Raw genomic sequence first — 20018 nt, 5'->3', positions numbered from 1 at the left:
CACTTTGGGCCCTGTCTGGAAACGGCCCCCCCCCCCCAGGCCTTGGTGGGGACGCTGGTGAATTGAGAGGTAAATGTTCAGCAGTGACCTCCCCTCAGAGCCCTCCTGTCTTGGAGCTAAGTGAGGGAACTGGAACAGACCAATCTCTTACAGCACAGTCTGCGAAGCGGCCTGCCCATCGTAATGGTTTTCAGATCATTCTATTGTGTAGGAACACAGTCTTCACTCAGCACCTCATGAAGGATCAGAAGTGGAGCTTTATCAGATTCTGTCTTGGGTAATGAAGCTGTGTTTGCCTTATCTCCATGGAACATGGACAAAGGACAGGGCCCTGTCTGCAGAGGTGGGAGGTGGCCCAGGGAACGGGACAGTTTTCCTTGGCTCCACACTCTTACTTTACACCCTCACAGGGAATCAGAAGTCCAGGCTCAAAGGCAAAATCTAATGGCCCACTAGCTGCTTACCTTGAGTGAGTTGCTTAAATTCTCTGAGCTTCGGTTTTGTATTTGTTAAAAAATGTGATTATGCAAACTACAGTGACAGAGAACACCCCGTGCTAGGCAGGGCACTGGGGGGAGGGGGTCATAGCTACAAAGGGTAGCCTGTGGAGGGTGCTGGACCCCTTCTGTGCCGCAATTGCGGTGGCAGCCACGGGGCCTGATGCGGTTGTCAAAACCCATAAAACTGTACCTGGAAAAGGGTGTGTACATTTACAACATAAATTGTAAAAGAGTAATGAAAATACCTTTTCTCAGGTCAGTCACAAGGATAAAGATGATCGACATTTTGAGAGTACCTGGCACAATGAATGTCCCGTGTATGTCCCAAATATATAGCATGTTTGGGTTGTTTTTCCTTTCTTTCAGAGGCTTTTTTCCTCATCCATAAAATGGGCATTAACATATTACTTCTTATAAACCTAACAAGTCTTTTTTTCTTCACAAGCATGGTGCAATGATAATATGAGATTATGAATACAAATACTTTATCAGGGCTCAAGATGTAGCCATTCATTCATTCATTCATTCATTCACATTTTTTAATGCCTTTGCTGTGTTAGGTCCAATTGGAGGCCCCGCTGGATCAGCATAATAGAGCCAGTCCCTGTCTTAATGCAACTCCCAGTCCAGGGAGGGAGACAGACATGAAAGCAGTGTAGGGAATGTTTCACAGGTGAAGTCCCAGTGGCTACAGAAACACTTCCAAGGACATGTACTGTAGTCCCTTACCTAAATATTTTCTGAAATGAGGTTTAGAAGACAAGAAGGAGATGGGCCCAAGAAGCAGCTGGGGAAGACGAAGGGTATTGTAGGCTGAGGAAATTATATGTAGAAAGATCTGGGAAGTGAGGGAGACCAAGGCTCATTCAGGAACAGAGCATCTTTCAGTCTGGTTGAGGTTGGGGATGGTTCATTCTGAAGATTCAAGCCTTGGTCGTGGGGTGGACTGACTATTAAGCTTTCTAATCCCATGAGTATATATTTCTTCTTTTTTTTAATTTTTATTTATTTATTTGACACAGAGAGAGAGAGAGAGAGAGCTAGAGAGGGAACACAAGCAGGGGGAGTGGGAGAGAGAGATGCAGGCTCCTGACTGAGCAGGGACCCCAATGCGGGGCTCGATCCCAGGACCCTGGGATCATGACCCGAGCCGAAGGCAGACGCTTAATGACTGAGCCACCCAGGCATTCCCCCATGAGTATATATTTCTATGACCATCCTTGGCTCCCTCTTTGCACCCACTTGTAGGCAACTGGGGCCTTGGTTCTCTTTTCCCCTTATGTATCTGGGCCAGAACCTAAGAGGACTCTCCTTTGAGGAGTGTGACCTGGTAGTTTCCTTTCATTTGCTTTTGTATATCACCCAGCTTCCAGCCTGAGGTTTTCACTGCCAGGTGGGAGGTAGCAGGAGTCATGGAAGGGATTCAAATCCTCTAAGGCTGCTAGATGATGTCAACCCAATTACCAGAGACAGCACTATCTGCTTGGTGATGGCCCTCAGGTTTCTGCACCTGTGGGGATCTGGGTGGAATTCTTTGATGTGACACGGGGCTGGCAGAAGTTCGGTTCCTCTCTGCCTCTTCTTTCCTCTCCTGGAAAGGAAGCAGCATCAGCAGTGGGACGAAGCCCCAGTGACCTTAATAGAGTTTCAGCAATTCCAAGGACATCCTGCAATTGTGGGTATTCTGCTGAATTCATGCTTAAAGGTGAGGACTGTTATTCCACTCTGATGCACCACAGTGGATAGACTAGCTACTAAATGCCTCTGCTATTTATAAATAGACATTTCCCCCAGCCCAGTCCCTGGACCATCCCAAACCCTGCCACCCTAAGCACCTCAATTCCTTTTCTAGAACCCCTGGGAGACAGCCTCATAATCCAGCAACTAATGGGGTAAAGCCTGCCATCAAGAGCTTCCCTCAGATCCTGCCCCAACATTTTATTTGCTCCTATTGGTTAAAGGACACTAGTTGTTATACATTGTAAATATCACCTCTCTAAAAGACAGAGGACAATTGATCAACTGACTTCCCTGTGCAAATCATTTCTTCTTTCTGGACTTCTATTAGTCAATAAAAATAAAAATTATTATCATTTTATTAGGTATGTGGGGTCTAGACTTGATTTCTTAGGTCTTTTCCACCTTTAATGTTCTATGATTTTGTAAACTTATGAAGAAATTCAGGATCCTGTATCCGCATGTCTCACTGGTTCCAGAACACGTCCAGGGGAAGGTGTTGATAGTCTGCTTCTGATATACGTAGGAACTTCTCAGAATCATAGATTCATAGCACTTCAAGCTGTGGGCAACCTGGAGTCCACCCAGCAGGCTATTTGGAAAGTTCTAGGGAGACCACAGAGGCAGATGAGGGGGGCGAGTGGACAGCGCTCCGAAGTCCAGACTCCTGCTTCAACCCAAGCAGCCTGATTTTTCCTATTTTATACAGTGGTATTCTTCCCAAGAGTTTATTTAAATACATTTCTATGTCTAGGGAACAAATCCTAAAGTCCTTAAATCATGGCTTGGCAAGCTGCTTTCCCTGTGGTTTTGACTAGATTATTTAATGTCTTGGAGCATCAATTTCCCTATCTGTAAAATGGAACCAATGGTACTAAGCTTAAAAGGTTTGAAGAGCACAGCAAAACATTCAACACAAGGTCTGGCACGAACGAGGGGGTTTGTTATCTATTAGTCAGATCTAAATCCAATCCATGCTTACTTCCTTGAGGTGGGATTCAAGTTCCTAGAGCTGCTCTGAGAAGACTCAGAAGGATGGTAAACACACACATACACCAGCACGCACACGCGCGCACACACACACACACGTGCGCGCACATAGAGGTATATCACCAGGAACTGCCAAGAGCTCATTTCAAAAGTAATAATTACACTTGCAACACTTGCTATTGCTGTGTTACCAAACAAGATGACAACAGCAAAAACGTATTCAACCACAACTGCAGAGGGCGATCATGCTGATAAGCACCGCAACACCGTGGATTTGGTTACTGCAGAATAACTGGCTGACCTTCCTGGACTCAGGTTTGTAGCCACACAGTAGCTGCACAGGAGAAGCTGAATAACCGGTCTGGTCCCCCACACGCAGGGTGTGGTGGCTGCAGCACCTTAAGTGTCTCCTTTAAAGGGACTAATCCAGGGCCTTTCACCCTCCTTCCAAGTACCCTCTCCGAGATGGTGGCTGACTTGTTTCTCCCACCAGAGATAGCGAGGCAAAAGGCACAAAAATGTGCGCATCCTGAATTACTTCCCATTTCTGAAGGGCTGATGCATTCATTTCTCAATGGAACAGCCTAGAACCTCCTAAAATCTCCCTTCTGTTAAACCCTCTGTTCTCATATGACTAATTTGAGAATCCACCCACTCTGGGGGCCATTTGGAGGAAAGATTTGCAAGCGGTGTTCTAATCACAAATTGTATCAGTGCAGGGCTTTGTAATCTGATGGGGATTGGCCCGCCCTTGGTGTCATTTTCCAGGCTGCTGGGACAATTTATCCCTGGGCTGAGGCTCAATGCTGGCCCCGTAATGAACTGTCTGTGTCACCTCAGCTCAATCATCTGCTCTCTTTGTATTTCCTCACCTATGGAATCCTCAGGTCTCTTGTATGTATTGTATTTTTTTTCTCAATTGTAACTTGCACAATGCTTCTCTTTGCCTGTTAATGCTTTCTGGCTTTCAAGCACAGTTTAATAACAACTGTGGATTCCGCTTCTTCCCTAGCATTGACTGGGGGAGAATACCACTGCCTGTAGTGTCCTTAAAGACTGAGTCCAGTGCTTTACTCTACAGTTGTTTTGATGTCAGCAGAAGGGAGTTAAATAAGGAGTGGTAACACTAATAATTTGGTAGTTCTCTCTCTCTCTCATTCTCTTACTTGTGAAAAAGCTATGAAAAGACCCCCATCGTTTATAAGTTTTTATTCACAAGTGAAGAGCAAGAAATCCATGACCAGAGTAGGAAATAAGTTTGTATTCCAGCTGAGTGTTCAGCAGCAACTGGGAGTCCTCATGTCCCATCAGATCATCTTCTCCATGGAACCAGTTTATTTTAACCCCCTTTTTTCTCTATTTGAATCGCTGACATTGTCTTCCTAGGCTCAAAATCTCAGACTCATGATTTTAATCTTCTTTCCTTGGTGACTCTGTCAGCCACCAAGTCCTTATTTTTTTTTCTTCAACATGTCTCTCCTTAATCTTTTACTCCTTTGTCCCACTGCTTCCTGCCAGATTCAGGCTGTCCTCATGTTGTGCCTTGGCAGTAATGGACTAAGGGGTGTGCGTGTGTGTGTGTGTGTGTGCGTGTGTGTATCATGGAAGATTGTGTGGGTGTGGTGGAAGGTAATGAGATTAGACCTCTCTGGGTGCAGGCAATAAGGCGACGTGCTGTCTATAGGGAATTTATTTATTTATTTATTTGAAGATTTTATTTATTTGAGAGAGAGAGAAGAGTGTGCGAGAACAGGAGTGGGGGAGAGAAGGTAAGGCAGGCTCCCCGCGGAGCAGAGAGCCCGACCCAGGTCCATCCCAGGACCCTGGGATTCTGACCAGAGCCAAAGGCAGACGCCTAACTGAATGAGCCACCCAGGCGCCCTGTCTATAGGAAATTTAAAACCAGTCATTTTAAAAGTCAGCCGGCTTTGTTTCATTTCTACACGCCAGGAATTAATGACCATCATAAGACCTCCTCCCCGCTGGAGCAGAGCGCTCCCACCTACTCCCCACCCCTGGCCTTAATTTCTGCAACACCTTCTTCTTTGGTCTCCCTGATTCCTGTCCCTTTTTGTTCAATCCCTCGTATGCAGCTGCAGCATCTGACACCCATCTCTAGCTTCCCCAAACCTCAGAATCCTCCCTAAGATTTACAGGACCAGCCCCAAGACCACAGTCTAGTCTAGCTCAGGCCCTCAGTAACCTGAAGCCAGCCTGACAGCTGAAACTGATCCTATTACTCTGTGGCCCGAGCCCTCTTCGCTGTGACAGCCTGTGTCACAAGAGCCCTGGTCTCCTGCTGCATGAGCTGGGATGAGTTCGAGTTTTGGATCCCAGCCCTACGAGACACTGCATGTGTGACCCTAAGCAAGTCACTTTCCTTCTGAGGGCCTCAATTTTCTTATTCATCAAATTTAGATCATCAAGGGGTAAAGCCGAAGTCAGAGGATAGCAGTAAGGGCCAAATGAGAGCATGGTTGTGAGAGTGGCCACCCACGTGAGGCACGAGGCTCACGCAAAGCGAGAGAGGTCAGACCTGCCAGGGATAGAGTGCTGATGGCCACAGCAGCGGATGACTCTTTGCTTTTACAGTCCATTTTACATTCCTGCTTTGCCTTTTCACCATTCCATATTCTACTCATCCTTTAAAGGAAAAGCTCTAGACCAACTCCCTCAAAAATTCCTCCTTTGCTGTTTAAGCCTGCTCCAATCTTGCTGTCTCCCAAAACCACCAGAACATACAACCTCGGTGTTTACACAGGTCCCCCGCAGATCCTCCCAGAGCATGCCTCTTCCCGCCTGGACTGTAAGTACCACCTCTTCTGTTTAGTGACCCTCTCAAGGTTGAACACACATTTGACGTTAGGTTGAGACTTGTCAAAATGAATGAATGAATGAATGAATGAACGAATGCATCTCCTTTTTTTACCCCTTACTGCAAAGTATGCTGATAGTGCCATCTGCTGCTAAGCTTTGATTCTGTGTTTTCTACACCATGGAAAAGAAAGTGAGAGAATGCTTAGGAAAAGGAATAGGGGGAAAAATGTGCTTTCCAAAGTGTTGGCTCAGAAAAGCCACTGAAATGTCCCAGTGCAGAGAGGCGAAGAAGTCAGAAGGGCCCGATGAGGTGGCTGCAGGAAGGCCAGGATCTCCTTCTAGATTGGTGCTTAGCAACCAATTTGGAAATAAAACACCTTTTCAATTTTATAGAACAAGTTTCCCTTCTCCTGTGCCCCTGCCCCAGCATGAAGGGTGTTGTTTGTGGCCAGAGATCATTTTTAAGTCTCACTGTACGAAAATTAACTTTGAAGATTCCAAGATGCTTCATGGGAGAATGCATTAAAAAAAAAATCATAAGAGCTGTAAAAGCATTGCTGGAGAAATCATAGTCCTGTTCATTTTTCTTCTTTTTACGTGTCCTCATGTAGTAAAAATAACAATTGCTTTTTAATGGTTGCCTGGGAGGTGTTTGACATTTTCCTCCTACTGGCTCAATTAAATCTTCGGATAGCTCAACAGAGAAGTATTACTTGCTCTTTTACAGACAAAGACATTGTATATGAGGGGATAAGAAATGTGTCCGTAATCAGAGAGCTGGGAGAAGGCTGCAAATATTCCATGTCTGGGTGGCACAAAGCCTGTGCTCTTCCTTGCTGCTCTACCCTGACTCTGTGATGGAGCTCCGGACCAGGAGTCGGGTGACCTGGGTTTAAGTCCAGATTCTACCACTAACTTGTGTACAAAGTTGGGTAAATAAATTTCTTCTCTGGGCCTCCGTGTCCCCAGCTCTAAATTATATAAGGAGTGTTGGACCTGATGCTCTCCAAACCCCTTCCAACTTGGAGTCTGCTGTTTGCAGTGGCCTTGATTTGCTGAATTATAAATAAAGAACTTAATTTTGTCTGTGATTCTCCCTTAAGCTTTCACCACTGGCTTCATCTTTCTAGTCTAAACAGCTCTGAACAGGTCAGTGTGGACTTCAGACAAACAGTGACCAAAAGCACCCGGTGCTGAGCTCTGAAGGCCACTCCGATCTCTTTTCGTTTAATTTGTAAATCATTCTCCATGTAAATGATGCATTTTTCTTCCCCACAACGTTCAAAGCACGATGTATATTCTATTCTGATTCTGAAGGCTGCGTGGTTTGAAGCTTTCAGTATGCCAATTTGTCACCTTTGACATATTTGACAACCGGTCTTTAGCGGTAGGTGCCTTGGTAGGCACTGTGTCCCAGGTTGATGCGCACACCTTGACAGAGCAAAGTCCCCAGAAACGGAAGCTCCACATGGTGCCGAGCCTTTGAAGTGGCTCACTGGTGCTTCAAAGCCAAGTTCATGGTCCAGGGAGCAACATCTGATGTACTTTTATTACCCTTAGAGACAAAAAATCATTACACAGATGCCAAATGTCTGGAAGAAAAATCTGTACCCTGTGCTCAGCCCTGCGGCCTGGAAGTTCAGAGGAGGCTCAAAGTGCTCCCTGGGAGGAAACCAGAGCATGTTTGAACAGAGCCATAATCATACCTGGCACACTCAGAGTCAGGGTAGCAACCATCTTGCTGAAGACAGTAGCCTCCTTCTAGATTTCCACTGGGGTGTGAGGGGTGGTGAGTCCTGGGGTCACATAGGTCCACATGAGTTCCTCTTGCCTCCTAGCGATTCCTTAAAAAATGGTCAGGACTGCGGTGTCCTGAGAGAGTCCAACCACTTAGTTTCCACTCAGGAAACTCACATCTACTGTGACTTTGACTTAGGGCAAAGTGTTCATCTACTCCGGGCTTCTTTTTCCTTGTATGTGAATCACAACCTTGTCTACTGGAAGATGGCCGAACACTTAGTGACCACCATGCTATAAACAATGAAGGAAAGTGGACATTCTTCCAGGAATCTTGACCCTGCCCAGTCAAGGGAGGGCCAACAGTGCCTTCAAGCCTGTTCTTCACTTGTACTAAGTAGCTAAGAACAGGACACATTTCAAATCATGACTCCTCAGAACCCAATTTGCTAAAAAACGTTGTTACAACTTTATTTTGGACACTGAGAGGAGAAAAAGCTAAACAGGCCTCATTCACTTACCAATATTCACTGCAAAGCAGTGTACTTCTAATTCATATTATCTTGTGAGAATAACGGGTCTTGAAACTCTGAACTTCAAATCGAGTGGAAATAGTGGTGTCTGTTCAGTAAACATTGCTGAACGTTGGAATATCACGAGAGCCCAGGATCTTACTCTGGTGACCAGAAGCCTTGAAGTTGGCTTCTAAGCCTCGGGGCTCTATAATTTATTCTGAATCTAAGCAGTGTAATTGCCTAAGACCTTCAAAGGCATTTTAAAAGTTGAACAAACCAAAAACAGGTACAGGGACCAAACAGAGTAAGTGTGATTGGAGACTTACAACATGACGTCCTATTCAGCCCTTTGGTTTGAAATGAGGCAAATGGGCCTCATTAACTCCTCTTGGAGATTGCTTGCTTCCAAGGATTCCCAAAGGCTCTGAAACCCTGTTCCCTGTCCGACATTGGAAGAGATGTCCGCACTAAAACTATTGCATAGATTTCCGGTTTTGCTAAAAGCTTGACTAATTTTACCAAATGCTTTAGGCTTTTCAGACAATGCACCTGACTATCCTCAGGTGATATGCTGGGATCTGTTCATTATTCCCATCTGCGAGATGAAAGGTGAAGAATTTGAGAGCATGGACTGCCTCCAGGGCATGTGAGATAGGAAGTTTCTCGGACTTGCAGGCAGAGGGCTAGGCCACCGGAAGAGCCCCCGGAAGGCCGGAGTTCACTTCCCCTTCCCCTGACACTCGCGGCTCCTCTGCTTTTCAATAAGAATCATGGTCCTTGGCAGCTTTGCCCCACCCACTTAAATATACCTCCTCATAAGGAAATAAAATAAAACTTAAACTGGTATTTATTTGGATTTTCACAGCATTCATTAAAGTGCTTTCCCAGGGCTATCCGCAGTAAATATCTCATTCCGCCCCCTTCCAGAACACCAACTTTCATACGAACTGCTCTCTGACAGCCTAATGTTTCAGAACCCCAGAAATCACCCAGGTCAAATCCCATACTTTTTCAGTGGAGGACACTGTGGTGGAATGAGAGGTCACATGACTCACTTCTGCTTACTGGTGGCAGAGCGGGCACTCAAGACCCAGCCAAAATGTCACCTTTTCTGTGAGGCTTTCCCTCTCTGCAAGCACTCCCTTGTTTCTCCCTTCACATGGCCTTCTTTTGGTCCCTGCTTCTATTACAACCCTTTATTACAGCACTCACTCACCTCATTTTGTATTGTTTCATTTGTTCATGTGTATTTTTCTACTTTACTTTGAATTCCTCAAAGGGCTGGGATCTTAGTCGTTTTTGAATACCTCCTTAAACCCACTGCAGAGTAGCCACTCAAAAACCGTCTGATTAATGAATTCATGAGTGACCAGAGCTTCGCCATAACCCTCCACGGCGACTGTTCATTTGCCCTGTTTACAAAAAGAAGGTTACACTGATGTGTCTCTCAAGATAATTGTGTAGTTACATATGATTGCCAAGTGCTTTGAGACCATAAAAAGGCTTTATAAATGCCAACCATGATTACAACCCTTTGAAACAATGGGATGTATGATTTACAAGTGGAAAAAGATGAGACATAGCAGGTAATGCCTCTTCCCTGGTTCTCATTTCTATCCCCGCCTACCATCAGGTAGTAATTCGGCGGTAGACACGTCAATGTGGGAGAAGAAGGCAGGGTTTAACTACAAGCTGGCTAGGGTTTCCAAAGCCTCTGTCATCACACTGCCATCAAGAGGGGAAAGCCCCTAAATCTGACAAGAGGGGCCAAGGGCAAGAGTTCCCAGGTAGATGGATGACCCCCAATTCACTGCTGAAGTGGAGACTGGCATGAAGAAAGCAGGTGGGTGGCCCTTCCAGAACAGATGACTGAGGAGGACCATAAAGTGGAAAGGCTCTCAAACTCTGCCCTTGTCACCTTCTGTCCCCTGCTTTCAGGTACATCATATCAAGTGGCTAGAAAAGGTGTGTTGTATATTGAATGAAAGGAGCATTCAGATTTTCCTCCTAGCAATGTGTGGCAGGGAAAGAGAGGGCAGGAACATCCTGTTTGGTTATTTTTCTTGTGAGCCCTTAACCAGAATTTTTGCAGGCAGAGGTGACTCGCCACGCCAATTTTTTACATGGCAGATGCCATCCATTAAAGAGCAGGCCAAGATCGATGATCAGATTGTTCCAGACTTGGGTTGTTTGGTCTCAGAGGTCAGCAGGGGATACGGAGAACGTGGTGATTTCCCCGGGGATGGGAGGTAAGGGGGAAGGTCTGCCAGCATGAGTCTGCAGCTCCAGCCCAGCAGTGAGCTCAAAGAGTGGTTGAGGTTACGTGCCTCAGTGTGTCTGAAGAAATCGACCAGGTCCCAGACAAAACAGCTTTATGTCTTATGTTGGAAACATCAAATTATCCGGGAGTAGGGGATTTGCGGGTGGGCTGTGGGACTAGGTGGGGAGGTCACTTCACATCGCAGGCTTCTTGGCAGGAGGAGGAGAGGGATCGTAACCAAGGGCCCGAATTTAACTTGTGGTTTGGAGTTTTTGCCAAATGACTCCTGTTTCCCTGAGGAGTTCTGGATGTGGGAACAGTTAAACTTTTCCCCACTTCTCAGCCATACCAGTCAGTCACCTCAGAGTGTTTCAGTATTTGGCATAAGGAGTTGGTGAGGTGGCCCCCATTACCTCCTTCCTTGACGTCAGTGAGGGATCTGTTCCCTGTGGCTGTCTTACGTGAAATAATCCAGCATTTGTACTTCAATTAAAACTCACAGGTATATATTATTAAATGGTAGTGACTCATTCCGTGGCTTCTCCTCAGCTGAATAAGTGCCAAAAAGTTCTATGTGCCCACTAATGATGGAGACTGCACTAAAGCTAAAATTTCTTGTCAAATAATCTATATTCAGGGCTCTGAAGAAAGCACCTCTCATATCCAAGAATATCACTCTGTCCCCTGTCAGTGTTTCCTCAAGAAGAAATTTATGCTCAAGATTCTCTCTGCTTTGAAGGAAGAGGAAAAAGACACCTGACTAGAACCCTCTTTCCTTTTGTGAGCTTCATGAAGGCAGAAAGCCTCTGGCACATGGTATTTTTTCGAAAGTGGGGCTGATCTCATTGAATTACACAACCTGTATCCAATACATCTCTGAGGAGAGAAGGGGAAATATGCCTTCACATATCACTCAGCGGGAAGATGAGAGAGGAGCAAAAGTTCAGATTTTATAAAAATCGTAGTTTTCTCTTCACATTATTGTATCATTTTATATTTAATATTCCTGAAAGCACGGCCCAGGGAGCAAACCACCCTGGTACTTTTTTTCTCCGTCCTCTTCAAAAGGCTGTGCTCCTACCTCACATGCAGACATTCCAAGCTGAGTGATCACAGGCTCCAACATCCCTTCCCTGCTGCTGTCCATTTCCTCATCTGGAAAGTGGGCCTCAGGATCCGTACCCAGAACAACTCCCCGAGTACTAGTGGGGGAGCATGCTCTGTGTTATAAGCACCCAGCACAGTAAGAGGGTGAAAGTCAAAGCTTTGTGAAACTGCAGGCTTTTCGCCCAGTGGTCATCAGGCAAGTGGTAGTTTCCCAAGTGCAGCTGAGCTGAAGAGGGCTGGGCTTGAGGCCCTAGAAAGTGGGCCTTTCAGCCAGGGCTGTCTCTAGCACACACACACAGCACTGCTGAGTGAATCAGAAAAATGCACCCTTTCTGTATAGACACAGCCCTCCAGGTCCAGAGACTGGGGAGCAAGCACCTTCTTTGGCCAAACAGAAAAGGGCACCCCTTCCTCTAGTGGCCGCCGCCCTGGGCCAGGACCTCAGCGCCCCCACGCCCCTGGTCGGGCCTTCTCACACAACTCCCTTCAGCAGCTCCGGCTCAGATTGGTCTCAAGTCCTCTGCAGACACTCCCTACCTATCTGAATACAATTACGTATGGTTTGATGGGGAGCAGATTAAAAGGTAAATGCCCTAGTGGATACACGCTATCCCAGGGGTACAACAACACGGGCAACCTGAAAAACAGGAATCACTGCTCTGTGCAATCAGCACATGGCACAAGATGCCGACCCGCACCACAGCTCTGGAGGCTGTCGCCCACTTTATGTGGGGCAGAATCTCCACATCTGTGTCGGAGTCCCTGCCTCTGCTGGAGCTCCCACGGCACCCAGGAAGTGGGAATACACGGAGCCAAAGCTTGTTTTCTTTGTTGATGCCTCGTTGCCAGAAAACAGAAATTAGATCTTGCCCAGATTCTCCTATCAGCAAATCTGCATGCCAGCAAACACTTCTCGGTGAGACGGCAAACAAACAGAGATCTACCTTTTCAAAGCTCAGGGAGTTTTAGCCCTAAAATTGGGCTTAAAGTTTTAAAAATCACAGAGACACACAGGGAACCCATTCACAAGTCTCAAAATGTTTGCCGAAGTAAATTTGGTTGAATCGGTGCCTATTTCTAAAATCGGCCTTGTTTTTGTCTTTGATTTGCTTTGCGTCGCTATTTATTTATTTATTTATTTTTAAATTTTATTTTATTTTATTATGTTATGTTAGTCACCATACAGTACATCATCAGTTTTTGATGTAGTGTTCCATGATTCATTGTTTGTGTTGTATTTAAAGCAAGAGGCAGAAGGGCTTTTGGGAGCAATTTAACCTGTTATGTCATTTTTGGATAAGGAAACTGAAGCCCAGAAAGGGAGAGACAGTAGCTCCAGGTCACACAGCAGGGCATACTGGATCCAGCTGGGGTTACAGCCTAATGCTCCTTCCCTTCTCCCAGTTGAAGGTTGGGTGGAAATCAGAGGGAAATCACATAACTCACTGTGACTCAATTTTTCAGTCTCAAAGGATGAATGTGCTTAAGCATCAACCAAGATCATAAATGGCAACCAATAAATGTGATTTTTTCAGAGAATGTTTAGAACTGCTGATTTTCTTAAGAACTACTACCCCTACTAGAGCCCCTCACAGAGGCAAATAATCTCCCACCGGTTAGCAGGCTTCCCGAGACTAGAACAACCCCAGCCCCACCTCGAATAATGTCTCTGCAGGGCTTCCTTAGAATTCTGGCCTAGGACCAGATGTTCTCTGGACAAACACCTCTGTTAACCATTTTCATGCCTTCAAAAGCACTGTTTCCACTTTCTTTGTGGCCCTGAAGCAGCTGCCAGCCAAACAAGTCAGAGCCCAGTGTTGTCCCTGGGCTGCCCCAAAGTCAAAAACCATTACCTGAGGATACACCAAATGTTTGGGAGAAGAAAAACAAATAAATGCCAGATGTTAGGATCAGGCTCCCTGTATTAAACAATCAGACCCAAGCACGATCTGTGAACTGGATAGCAGCCAAGATGAGGGGAGACCAAAATACATGTGCTGAGGATGGGAATCAGTCCAAAATCCATTTTTCTTACAAAATGCCCCTACTCATCAATGGGCCCCACACTCAGGCAACGTGTCGGTGATGCTCTGAGTCATGTGGGATTGAAGATTTTCTTCCAAAGGCACTGGGGTGAAGAGTCTTTCTACTTCAACCCCTTGAACAACCTTTTTTTAAAGACACAAGTCTTCGGGCAGTCCTTTCTGGAGCACTGTGGAGGAGGAATCAAAGCTTCCAGTGTAAATTTGTCCTCAGGTGAAAATCCCAGGGCCAGTAAGTCCACCAAGGCCCTGGCGAGGCTGGGCCCCTCCATCTCCTGCAGCGTTCTTCCGAGTGGATCCAGGGACACGCAAGGCAGTGCAGACCCTGCTGGGGGATCCTGGAACTCCAGCTCACGGCCCCCCCTGCACTGGGAGAGGGTGTTGCTGAAGGGCACGGGGCCAGAAAGGCTTCTGAGTCCAAATCACATGCTAACTTTAGAACTGGAGCACGCAGGAGAGGTGTAGTTTCGCCAAGAATAAACTTATTCTCTCTGCTTGAGATTTCGGATCTGTAGCAGACGACATGCACGCGTGCACGTGTGACTGTGCACGGAGGGGAAGGGGAGAGATGGCCTGATGAGAAACCAAGACAGACAGGCTGAGGGAGGCAAAGCAAGCATCCTCAGGAACGGAAGGCGCATCTGGCGACTCGGATTAGCCTGTTAATTTATACCGTGGCTCTGTACAAAAATAAAAGGGTTCTCATAAGATTAACAATTTAAATAAATATCTGATAGAACTTTTCTTTCCCTCATCTTTATAGCTCATCTTTGGGGTTGATATTCAGTTCATGCTTCCCTTGCTGTTCCTGATCCAGGATGGCGATCACTTCATCGGCCTGTATTCGCTCCTGCAAAACAGGTAATGGATACATTTCTGTTACAGGAATCATGGTCAGCCCCCGCAGCAGGTGCTTCAAATACTTCCGGGCATCGATCTGTGCAGAGATGGATGCTAGATCCAGTTCAGGATTGACCCTCATCCCCGTCCCTCCAGGGGAGGCTTCTCCTGACTTCATTATGTCCTAAGCAATAACTTTCCAAGATTTCTCTCTTGCCTGGAAGTCTTGTGTATTCAACTGATGAACACCCTTTCTATGTTGTGGTTCAATAGGCATCTCCGACTCAGTGCTCCAATCGGCGTTCCAGCTGGAGTCAGCGTTTTCTCCCCCACACACCTAGACCGGTCCGGCTCGCCAATTCTCTCTCTCGGCAAAGACCGCCTCTGCTCACCCATTTGCCCTCAAAGCCCAGCCCATCTGATAAATCACCAAGTCCTGTCTGTTCTACCTCCTGTTTCCACCCCTTTACAGGCCCATGACTGTTGTCTTAGTTTAGGGCAGATTTCTCGACTGTGGCACTCCTGACATTTTGGACCAGAGAATTCTTTGTTGTTGGGGGCGGTCCTGCACCTAGTAGAATTTTTAGCAACAGCCCTGACCTCTGCCCACTCCAGGGACCTGGTTGCACCTCCCTCCAAGTTTTGACAACTAAAAACGTCCCTAGACCTTGCCAAACGTGCCCTAGGAAGCACAATCGCTCCCACTAGAGAACCACAGGTATGGGCTCTCACCATCTCTTAGCTCAACTGCTACAGCTTCCAAATCATACCCCCGCTGCACACCCTGCTCGCACATGCTTCTAAGGGGTCCTCTGCATTTCAGTCCCGACCACGTCACTGTCGGGTTCATGCTCACAACCCTTGCATGGGTTCCTGTTGTTTGAGGTTCCAGGCCCAGTCTCCTCGGTGTGCTTATAAGGAGTTGCCTGATTTAGACCCTTCTCTCTTCTTTGGTTCCCCTTTGCCTTCTCTTCTCACCTCACCTTATACTGTAACTTACCGACTTACCTCAAGGCCCCTTACTCTCAAAGAAATCCTTAGCCCTAGTCTAGGTTAAAGGTCCTTCTACATGTTACCATTATATATCCAGTGCTTTCCCTTCCCCCTACATCAAACCATCAGCCGGCCCAGCTGATCTACCTCCAAATGGCATCTCCAACTTTCCATGTTCTTTCACCTTCTCTCTCACTACTCTCGTCCATGACATGTAGTCTAGATGAAGCTTCCTATCCTGTACGTACTAGAGGTACCATATTGTCTGTCCCATCTGTAACTTCCCAGCATGGGGGGGAGCTGGGGAGGGTGCATGGCTTTCTTGCCCCAGTTAGAATAGAATTGGTGTTTCTTAACCAGTTTGTCGCATCTTACTGAATTTTACCTGGTGTTTTAAATACTTTAGCCCTCACCTTATGTCTCTATTTTGACCTCAAGCTCCTTGAAAACAGAGGTATGTTTTATGTAGTCCGCAGCCCCTATCACTAGTCTCTAGCACAATGCCCAGTGCAGCAAGTTATGGAAAAACTGTTTTATCACTTGCAAACAAGCCCTTCCACTCAAGACCTGTCATTGAAAATGATGCCTCCATAAAGGCAACCAAAGGGACTAAATATACTAAATAAGAAAGCTAAATTGATGTCATGCAAAGTAAGATGCCTGAGGACTACTTTATGAACACGGGAACGACAACTTGCTGCTTAACAAACTGATGTACCAAACTGATACAAACTCTCAGATCTGACTGCTGCAAGAGACCCTTGCAATCATGTCTCTCCCGAAAGGGAAGAAGTTCCTGAGCTGGAACTCCACGTCCAAGGAACTGAAGCTTCTGTAGTGTGCATCCTTCAGAGTTTACAATGCTAACTACTCTTTGAGAACTGATAACCTTTAAAACAATCTAGAACAAGCAGGGAAATCTGCCAGCTCTGTTGACTCCTCCATAGGCCTGCTCAGGGATTCACTCTGAGAAGAGGTGCCTAACTCAGGACTCCCAAAGTTTGTTGCACATTCGAATTACCTGGGGAGCTTTTAAAGCTCTCCATACCCAGGTCACACTCCTTATCAACTTAGCCAGAATGTTCGAGGATGGGGACAGATGTCAGCAGTTTGTAAAACTCCCTAGCTTATTACAATGTGGAGCGAAGTCTGGGAATCCCATAGGCTAAATTTTCTAGTAGTTGCGGAAGAGGTTCTGGTCATTCCCACCTGTGACCACTAGATGCCGCTACTGCCTGGATTCTGGAGAAGTTTCCTGACACTTTGGATTAGGAATGAGCCAAGAGAATTTACTCTGTGTTCCTTTATTTGATGGAAAATATCTTGGAAGAGAGGGTTGGGATCCTGAGGAATGAAACGGACTCAGTGTTTGCTGAATTGAACACCAAAGAGAAAAGAGTGTGGTGATGTTCCAAGAATTTGTTATCTTCCCCATCAGCTCGTTTGCCTAGATTCTCTGGTGCAAGAGCACAGTTCTGGGTTGGGGAAGGGGGGATGCTGGTGTTTTAGAGTGGACAAGCACAAGGAAAGAAAGGAATCACAGCTGAGGGAGACTGTTCAGTGCTCCTTGAAGTTTTCAGAACTGCGTGCTCTACCAGCAGCCCCCTCACCTCCGGCCAGGATCAGGAGGACACTCTTGCCCATTCAGGTGCCTGGCTGTCTCCTTGGTGGGGAGCGAGCCTCTATCAGTCAGTCTTCCTTGATGCCCCCTACAAAATGCACATTGCTGTCCTAGATCTATGCCCTTGTCGACCTCTCCAAGTTCCTCACGGTCAGGGACTGTGCTTTGTCACCCTTATACCCCCAGGGCCTACCTAGCAGAGTTGCCCAGGCACAGAGATCTTCCATAAACATCTGCAAAGTATGTGAAAGAATGCTTACGGAATGCGGCCTGAAATCTGTGTGAGCTAGATCCGATGGCAAAAAGCATGAGACAGAGGAATGAATTTTAAACAGTTTCTGACTAAATTGGATCCAATTTAGGTATCCAAAGAGAAAACTGGCTTGAATACCATTATAAAGACTAGATTTTCACAGCTCGTCAATTTCCGGGGCTGGAGAATACTGAAGACCCCAGTTTAGCCCCTGCTGTGAAGTTTCAGTTTCAACATCAGCATCCCATGCCAAGCTGTTGCCGAGGCTTTGACGGGAGTGACAATGAACTTGCTACTTCTGAGGCGGACGATGCCACCAAGCATTGGTGACAATTTGCAAGTCATTCCTATGTTGGGCTGACATTTTCCTTCCACGGGCTTATACCCATTGGTCTTAACTCCTCCCTCTGCAGCCTCATAGAGAGAGACCATAAGCTCTGGCCAGGGGCATCCAGGGGGATGGGATCCAGGTTAAGAGTCTACTTCCAATATGATAATAACAATATGTTATTATGCAATGTTTAAGTTAATAATAGTATGTAATAACAAACTTTCACGTTGACTCACCATCTCCTACATGTGTCTCATAAATGATTCAGTGCTCTTTTTAATGATTTACTGAGAAAATAAAACAGTCTTCCTGGTGCCCAGTAGAAAGTGGTTCCTCTCTCCTGATGTCACAGTTTGGTAAGAAGCTCAAAACTAACTAGAGACTGCCAGACATCACTTCAATTTCTATTTCCACAAACATTCCCTTATTAGAACCCATCTGATCAAGAGTTGCCTTCCTAGCCCTTCTTCGTTCTCTCAAACTCACACTACACACAGCAGATGTGTTAATTGCTTCATCGTGGATCTGAACAGGAAAATCTATTCTTGCTTAGAAAACACAGCCAGTGTTGGAAACCAGAAAGAAAGGACTCTGTAATAGTTTGATTGATTGACTGATTGATTTTTATGATCTCTAAGATCCCTGAAGGGTTATGGATCAATTCAAGGACTTTTCAGCTAAATCAGTTCACAAAGCAGGTCTTTGGAACATCTAACTGGCCTTCTGGGTGGGCCACAGACTCACCAATTCTCTATAAAGTGGGTCCAAGGTAAACCACAGAGCCACGGCACACCTCTGGCCCTTGGTTACCGCCTTCACTCCATGCGGGTTCTCTCCCCCAGACGAGAAGCTGATCATACGGCCACACTTTGGTTTGATAGAGGCCTAAGGAAGAACGTGAAAATTAGACTCTCCTTTCCATATTATGAGCATTTCTACGACCCCTTTCTCTACCCTTCTATGGGATTTTTTAGGTCAAATTTTGAATCAAAGAATAATGGAATCCTGGGGCTGGGGCAGATAGATTGGTTCAATTTTCTCACCCGTTGAACAAAGGTAAGTTCAGAACAATGTGTGATTCAGACATAAAAGTGTTCAGGTAAAATGGCTGGCTCCCGGCCTTGAGCCCTAACACAGTATCTGGCCTATGGCAGAGGCCCATTTAATATTTGTAGAATGACAAAAACAAATCAAGGAGTGCAAGAGTGCTGGTACATTTTCATTATTGATCTAGGTAGTGGCCCTATGGGTGCACCCTTTCCCATGCCTGAGTCGTACGTGTTTGGCTTGTGAGCCTTTCATAGCACAGAGATTTTTAAAAGCCAAGTCTAATGTCATATGCTACTTTAATTCCCACTACAGTATTCCTGCCCAATGGTCCTCAGTGAATGCTTTAATACCTCCAGTGATGAGAACACTCCCCTCCTTGGGGAGACCTAGTCCATGGCCTCCAGGCTCTGAAATGATTAATATGGTCCTGCCAACCTTGTGCAGTGCTCAGGTGGAATTGCTCACTAATACTCAGTAGAAGACAGCAGAGAGAAAAGAAGCGCCGCTAGGTGGGAGATCACATAAGCGGGCTCTCCGAACGGGGGAACTGAAGCAACAGAATATAAGGGGCCTGGCATCTATATTTAAGAAGTGTCTGGTGTTGGTAGAGTTCATTTTTCTTTCTTGAGAAACACAGACACATTACTCATTCCATAGCAGAGCTTAGAAAAGTAAAGTAAAAAAAAAAAAGTGGTACCATTCTACCATTTGATGAGATGGGCTCATTTTATTTCATTTTTTTTAAGATTTTATTTATTTTGAGAGACAGAGAGAGAGAGTGAGTGAGAGAGCACAAACCAGGGGGAGAGGTAGCCTGTCGACTCCCCGCTGAGCAAGGAGCCAGATGTGGGACTCGATGCCAGGACCCTGGGATCATGACCTGAGCCCAAGGCAGATGCTTAACTGACTGAGCCACCCAGGTGCCCAGGGCTCATTTTAACTAGTTATTTTCTGCATTGACTTGGATTGATACATGATACATGATACATGCCCATTAGAAAAACCTTTGGTTTCCTTCACCATAAAAGGGGATGGCTATGTGTTTCCACTGCCGGCTTCAGGAGCAATATTTGGAAAATTTCCTGAGGTCCTTGGATGCTACCTAACACAGGGACCCCTAGACTGTAAGATACACATGGAAGGTCGGAGGGAGATGGAGGAGTCAAGAAGTCTGAAACGTGTGTGTGTGTGTGTGTGTGTGTGTGTGTGTGTGTGTGTGTGTGTG

The 20018-nt window shown here is 46.1% G+C and overlaps 1 protein-coding gene across 2 annotated transcripts in view; it reads right to left on the bottom strand.

Moving 5' to 3' along the window:
* P3H2 (prolyl 3-hydroxylase 2) overlaps nucleotides 1-20018 on the bottom strand; it is a 169131-nt gene that overhangs the window by 5668 nt on the left and 143445 nt on the right. Inside the window, exons 14-15 of one of the 2 annotated variants that reach the window (XM_025876766.2) lie at nucleotides 18488-18628; nucleotides 9126-14555 (exon numbers count right to left, since the gene is read on the bottom strand). In XM_025876766.2, coding sequence (XP_025732551.1) covers nucleotides 14463-14555; nucleotides 18488-18628 — 234 coding nt within the window. In that variant the 3' untranslated portion in view covers nucleotides 9126-14462. Of the gene's footprint in view, nucleotides 1-9125; nucleotides 14556-18487; nucleotides 18629-20018 lie in introns of those variants that run through there. The other variant, XM_073895669.1, reaches the window with a different exon arrangement.

Source organism: Callorhinus ursinus, unplaced genomic scaffold (assembly GCF_003265705.2).
Source record: "Callorhinus ursinus isolate GAN/ISIS: 27379988/994484 unplaced genomic scaffold, GSC_fseal_2.0 scaffold1, whole genome shotgun sequence".
Classification (NCBI taxonomy): Eukaryota; Metazoa; Chordata; class Mammalia; order Carnivora; family Otariidae; genus Callorhinus; species Callorhinus ursinus.
This window is presented reverse-complemented; position numbering and strand designations above follow the sequence as displayed.